The following is a 6,919-nucleotide window of genomic DNA, read 5'->3' as shown; positions in this document are numbered from 1 at the left end:
ACTTCTTTCAAAAACATAAAAAATAGTAATGTTTCCAAACTTTTTTTTTTTTTTTAAATTGTCATCATCTTTTTCACAGATTCAGAGTTTAGCTTCTGTGTCTAAAGTGATTTTGCAGTTGATCATCTGCGCTGCTCGCTTGTCCTTATCCAGCTGAGTGTGTATGAGCTGTGTGAGTTGTCCAGTTTGTGTCTCAGCACCATGTGTCCCGGTCCGTGTGTGAAACGCACGAGTCGCAGTCCCGAGATGTTGACGGCTCTCAACACACTGTACCAGAAACGCACCACATCTTCCTCGGCTCCCCCCACCTCGAACCCGGCCCACTGCAGATGAACGGTGAGAATGAGCTGATTGATCCTTCTGAGAGTCCCATCCTTAATCCAGCTTTCTAATATACGCCATTCAGCGCTCTCCAAATCCATACGCAGGACATCCACCTACGCAAACAGACACTAAATGAGTTTGACATTTTGAGACCAAGCAGATGACACTTCAAAAATATTGTATTCGTATGAAATCTGTTCTTTTAAAATGACCAGAGATTAACACATGCCTTAAGTGCAGAGGTGGACAGTAACGAAGTACATTTACTTGACTACTGTACTTTTCTTGAGTATTATTTTTTTCTGGAAACTTGTTACTTTAACTTCACTACATTTGAAAGACAAATATCGTACTTTTTACTCCACTACATTTCTGTCAAGGTCCTTGAGTAGATATGTTATGTTATATAGAACTATATGTTATATAGTTATGTTAGTCAGGGCATGATTTTTTTCGTCTGAAAAAATGTGCATGGTTGGTAGGAGTGTTAAATTAAAAAAATGAAGATGATTATGGCTGTCTTTTTTTGTCAGTTCAGTTGTTTAAAGGGTTAGTTCACCCAAAAATGACAATTCTGTCAGTAATTACTCACCCTCATGTACGTCAGAACGGAGGCTCACTATTGGCCAGCATCACACACATGACCAGCATCGGCCAATCGTGAGCCTCCGTTCTGACGTACAACCCAGAAGCGCTGCGCTGTTACACTACGTGAACTCACTCAGAGAAACACAGAAGAAAATGAAGAGGTTTTTTTTGCGCACAAAAAGTATTCTCGTCGCTTGATAAACTTGTGTTTGAGCCACTGTAAGCCCGCGCTCAATCGGCCCAATGGAGGCATCCGGTCAGCGGGGAAGGTCTGATCCTCTAGTTGCATTTCATTATATAGACAGAAACTTCTTTCACATGGAAACATCTGCTAACAATGGGAATTTACATTCAGAGTTGACACCTTTTGTGAGACCATTTGTCTGGAGACCACCTTCCTTTGTGTGCCAGTTATCTCTAAACTCTTAAAAACCTTATTACCTTTTGTTTTACTTATTTGGGAATGAGACCTTTGTACCAGTCGCACTGAGACATTTCAAACGATACCAAACATGTGTAATACTGTATGATAATTATTCACATTATAGATTCTTGGGTAAGAGGGGAAGAAATGTAGATTAGGATTGCTTAGGTGAGACTTGCGTCTCGAATGATGGTGCTAGTTTCACAAGAGAGAGTTCAAATGTTAATTTCCAGAAAGGTCCTTTGTCCTCTCAGAGAGTGGCCGTTCCTCAAGTATAGACTGCCTGGCATTTATCGTAGTCACTTGGACTATTTTAAACATTGTCTTTACTAACTTTCTGGGCCGGCAAGTTTCGATCCCATAGAAGCCTATGGAGGAGTGAGACAGCTCTCAGATTTCATCAAAAATATCTTAATTTGTGTTCCGAAGATGAACGAAAGTCTTACGGGGTTGGAACAACATGAGGGTGAGTAATTACTGACAGAATCTTCATTTTTGGGTGAACTAACCCTTTAATTCCTACAGGTTTTGTAACATTCTAAAAGCTCATTCCTGAAATTCCCCAGATACTTCAAACTGGTCAGTGTTTTCACTAGGTTGCTTCAGGGGCATTAGGTACTGTAACAGTGCAACAATAATAAAACAATTAATTGACATTTACTTCTTACTTTTGATACTCAAGTAATTAAAAAAAAAGTACTTACACTACCGGTCAAAAGTTTTAGATCGGTAAGATTTTTAATGTTTTTAAAAGAAGTATCTTCTGCTCACCAAGGCTGCATTTATTTGATTAAAAATACAAACAAAAACAGTAATATTGTGAAATATTATTACAATTTAAAACAGCTGTTCTCTATGTGAATATATAGTAAAGTGTAATTTATTCCTGTGATCAAAGCTGAATTTTCAGCATCATTACTCCAGGCTTCAGTGTCACATGATCCTTCAGAAATCATTCTAATATGATGATTTGATGCTCAAGAAACATTTATGATTATTATTTATCAATGTTGAAAACAGTTATTTACATTTTTATTTCATGATGCTATGATGAATAGAAAGTTCAGCTTTTGTAACATTAAACACTAAAACCGTTCAAAAGTTTGGGGTCAGTAAGAATTTAAATTTTACTTTTGGGGAAATAAATAAAATAAATCAATACTTTTATTCATCAAGGATGAGTTAAACTGATCAAAAGTTACAGTAAAGACATTTATAGTGTTAGAAAATATTCTATTTGAAATAAATGCTGTTCTTTTGAACTTTCTATTCATCAAAGAATTTTGAAAAAAAATTGTAAATAACTGTTTTCAACATTGAAAATAATAATGAATGTTTTTTGAGCATAAAATCATCATATTAGAATGATTTCTGAAGGATCATGTGACACTGAAGATTGGAGTAATGATGCTGAAATTATAATAGAATAAATTACATTTTAAAATATATTAAAATAGAAAACAGTCATTTTAAATTGTCATAATATTTCACAATAATACTGTTTTTTTTATTTTATTTTTTTAATCAAATAAATGCAGCCTTGGTGAGCAGAAGAGACTTCTTTTAAAAACATACAAAATCTTACCGATCTAAAACTTTTGACCAGTAGTGTACTTTTACTTAAGTAAAAATCAGTCTTTATAACTTTTGCTTGTAACGGAGTAATATTTGACCAGTTTATCTGTACTTTCACTCAAGTAAAGAAGTTGTCCACCTCTGCCTAAGTGCAACTCATCATATGAGTCACTGTTGCTTGTGTGAACATATACTTAAGTACATGAAGAAAGAACTTTAGTGTGATTATTCAGTGAGTGAATATGAGTGAGTGACGGTGAGTGTTCAATTATTTGTGAGAATCAGAATGAGTGTATTTGGGTGTAAGTACCGTGGTGTGTCCCAGTGAGTCCATGATGTCGAGCAGCCTGCGCTGTACGTTACCCACGAGGCTTGCATGCGAGTGACTGCGAGGGTTTCTCCAGTCCAACCAAACCTGATGATTCTGAATATATGCGGGTCGACCCACTCGACCGCTGGGGTCAAAGCGATGAACCTCACACCCCGCGTACAACACTGTGTCCAAAAATGCAGCATCCTTCCCATCCAGACTATAAAGATACACACAAAAGAAACATTCAAATCAACAGCCCAACCAATTACTGTTTCCCTGCAAAAGAGCTTCAGAATCTGGGACAACCTTCAGCTTTGTGTTTTTTGTTTTTTCATGGATTATATACAACAAATCCCACCCTTCAGACCTAACAAAGAAACAAGGAGCCCTACGTTATATAAAATGAACATGTCTGGTGCAGAGATGCACTGATATGAAAATGATGGTCGATACCGATAATTCTTTATATTTGAAAGCCGATGACCGATATATTGGCCAATAAATCTAAATCCAAATTTTTATATAATTTTTGAGAGCCCGATTACAAAAACAAAAGTCTCACTATTAAAGCACACAATTATAATGTTCTCATTATAATTTTATGCAGCCTATATGACAGACTTGTGCTGTTTCAAACATATTTCAAGCAATTTAAAACCATCATGGCGAACAGTGAGTGCACATCTGAAGTGTCTCAGCTGAGGGAAATTATGCATTATTTATCAGCTTTAATATATCGGCCAAATTTTCTTATCGGGCCGATAACGATTACATTAAAAATGAACATATAGCGGCTGATACCGATATGGTGGCCGATATTTCGTGCATCTCATGTCTGGTCTTAAATGTGCTGGCTGTTTTAAAGAAGTCCAAACAGAAGACACTGTTCGATCAAGTCCTTATCTATGAAAGATTTCGTCAGGATTCAGGCCCCATCATAGAACTGGAAACTCATTACAATTACAAATGACTAACTTTTAGCTTCTGAACAAGGCTGCATCTCAATACTAGCTTTACTTCATCTTAGTGCTGTGTTCGACACTATAAATCATAACATACTCTTAGATTGATTACAAAATGACTCAGGGACATATTTCATAACTGAATCATATTTTTTCATTTGTTTCTTTTTATTAGATTAACCATTTCACTCGGATGTACGTCACAATATGAAAGAAAAGATCTGTCACTACTTTTATTTTGATAAGAGATGACTTTAACTTGCCTTATTTAAAGAAGCTTCAATTAAATAAGTTGAAGACATTTGTGATGTCTTTAACTCTTCCCCTGCCAACGTTTTTGTTGTCACCGTCAGCATTTTTGATCATTTACACAAAAGTTTCATGGCCCCCAGAATATATTGTTGTATAAATATCTGAATATGTAATAGATTAAAAGAAAGAACAGAGCTTCTGCTTTTAAACTAAATAAAAAACTAGTTTTATTCTAGCTCAATGCTTTTTTTATCAACATTTGAATGTGGGTCAGTTTAATTAAAAAAAAGCTGAGAAAAACAGGTTTTTGTCAAAGACTACATCTGGATGAGATTCAGAATGATGATTAAAACACAGATGGAGTAGATCGAGTCCATCAACACCCCCCAAAGCTTCACAGTCCTGCAGCTCATCGACATTTCATTCACTAACATTAGACAGTTTTGATTTATATGCTGTTTAAAGTTGTTATTACATATTTTGTGCTTCTTCTTCACATGTGTTTTGATCAGGAGATTCTGTCCTCTTTCAGAAGATGCATAATAGCGCCATATAACAGTGAAAACATGGAAAGATGAAAATTCTGTCAATGGCAGGGAAAGAGTTAATCTGCTGTAACTTAATATACATTTACCTGAACGAGTAGGCCACACAACCCCTTTTGCCCTTCCAGTGGTTGATGCACAAAACATCAGATTGACGTTTAGATTGATTCCCATCTGAATCCTGGACCACAGAGCAGTTCACCTGCAGAATGTGACAGGAAAAGTCTAGATATCTTGCTTTTTGAAGTCCATTTTTATAACACACAACTGCAAATTGTTACGCAAGACAAGAATGATCAAACCAGGAAGCATTATGGTAAGTTTGTGCACCTCTGTTGTGGTGATGAACTGGGTGAAACGCAGCAGCTCTGTGAAGAACGAGGGTTGTTCTGATGCCCACGGCTGCAGTTTCAGCTCTCTAGCTGCGGCCTGTAAACACACAAACACAAAGATCTCTCTCTTCCTGGCCAAATTTCAAATGCACATACAAAAAAACCCAGGGATGCAGTGGAGGAGGGTCAGGCATTCGATAGCCACACTGTGAGAGCATGTGCAGCGCTTCAGGCAGGAGAAGTTGCAGCTTGTTTGGGGTCACAGAATGTGCCCTTTTGAAACCAGAGGTTGAACAAAAGAACTTTTTTAAATCTGATGGGCTGTTGGAAATTGAGCCTCTCCCAAAACATACAACAACCCTGTTTAGTAACCATGGAGACACTAGACTAGAGAGGAAGAGGAGCTATGACTCACTGAGGAACTCACTGATGTGGGGGCGGACAGCGAGACAAACAGAGAAAGAGAGAGTGAGTGAGAGACTTTTGCAGAACATTTTTCCATGTTAAAGAGTCTAGGAGGGATCCCCGTATATTTTGCCAAGTCACACATACAGTATGTTTTCCAATCCCTCCAGATTTAAAATGACTGCATAATTTATTCATTTTAAAATTCAGCCCATTTACTAGGGCAATTTATTTTCTTTTGAGTGATCCCCCTAAAACTGGAAGAAAATAAGTAACCTGCATAGTGAATATGAAATTACCTGAGGTTTTTCCAGCTCGTTTTCGTCTTCATATCCTGTGAGTCCTGAATCCTCGTCCGTCCAGAGACCCAATACACCGCTTTCCAAATCCCTGTCATTTTTCCTAACCTCAGACGACAATGACCCGTCACTGTTTTCAATGCTTATGACGAGAAAAGCCGGTTCGTCACCGCTCGTGCTGCTAAATGCGCGCGGCACCGTTAAACTAACCAGTAGTTGTACGAGCAGTAGCACCGACAGACCTATAATAAACATACGGTGGGAAATGCCTCTTAATCCGCTAAAGTTACAAACGGCCATACCTTCCCTATTTTGAGCTTGGAGTGACCCGTGGGAGCGCAGACACCAGAAATGAAGAGTCGGCGCCAGCGTGACTCTCTGGCTCGAGGGCACTGCATGGGATCACTGCTGGACACTGTCAACAAATACTAGTGCGTGTGAGTCAAGATTTTTCCTACACCAGCCAACGTTTCCAAAGAAAAAAAACAAGTTAATAGACACACTAAATATTATAATGTCTGAATGGAAAAAAGAAAAAGAAAAAAACAATCAGGGCTGTTTGTGTGAGGTTGAGGGACTGAAATTGGAACAGGACAGATAATAGAAGCCAGTGGAACGCGTGCGCATGCATTCAAACAGACGCGCGCGCGCGCACACACACACACACACACACACACACCTCCCCCGCGCGCGAACACATTTCACTACTTTGTAGTAAACAGCGCGTCATATGAGTAGGTTGTCCAAATAGCCACAATTCATGATGCAGTTGGTGAGTAATACCATCATGTCGTAGGCTACTGCATCTGCTGGGAATCTTAAGTGTGCAAGCCAGTGGACACACACTTCCCACTATCATAGAGTGGTAGACATTAGAATTCAGTAGAAATTTGGATGCGG

General features: G+C 38.2%; 1 protein-coding gene across 1 annotated transcript; it reads right to left on the bottom strand.

Moving 5' to 3' along the window:
* On the bottom strand, positions 1-6,690 carry LOC311094105 (putative methyltransferase-like protein 24). Its single transcript, XM_084131841.1, has 5 exons — positions 6,020-6,690; positions 5,314-5,412; positions 5,073-5,185; positions 3,222-3,441; positions 1-437 (listed from the first exon to the last, which is right to left on the bottom strand). Exons 1-5 carry the CDS (start codon positions 6,317-6,319, stop codon positions 123-125), a joined length of 1,047 nt encoding a protein of 348 aa, XP_083987967.1. The 5' UTR covers positions 6,320-6,690; the 3' UTR covers positions 1-122.
* Between the last annotated feature and the right edge of the window lie 229 nt (positions 6,691-6,919).

The sequence above is a fragment of the Abramis brama genome, assembly GCF_963993115.1.
Source record: "Abramis brama genome assembly, chromosome: 12".
NCBI classification, from domain to species: domain Eukaryota; kingdom Metazoa; phylum Chordata; class Actinopteri; order Cypriniformes; family Leuciscidae; genus Abramis; species Abramis brama.
The sequence above is the reverse complement of the archived record's forward strand: the minus strand, read 5'-3'. Positions and strand labels throughout refer to the sequence as shown.

Coding starts and splice junctions, on each gene's coding strand:
- LOC311094105 (XM_084131841.1), bottom strand. CDS start 6,319: ATGGCCGTTTGTAACTTTAGCGGATTAAGAGGCATTTCCCACCGTATG. Junction 3,442..5,072: donor TGTGTGGCCTACTCGTTCAG/GTAAATGTATAT, acceptor GTATCTTTATAG/TCTGGATGGGAAGGATGCTG. Junction 438..3,221: donor ACTCACTGGGACACACCACG/GTACTTACACCC, acceptor CTGTTTGCGTAG/GTGGATGTCCTGCGTATGGA.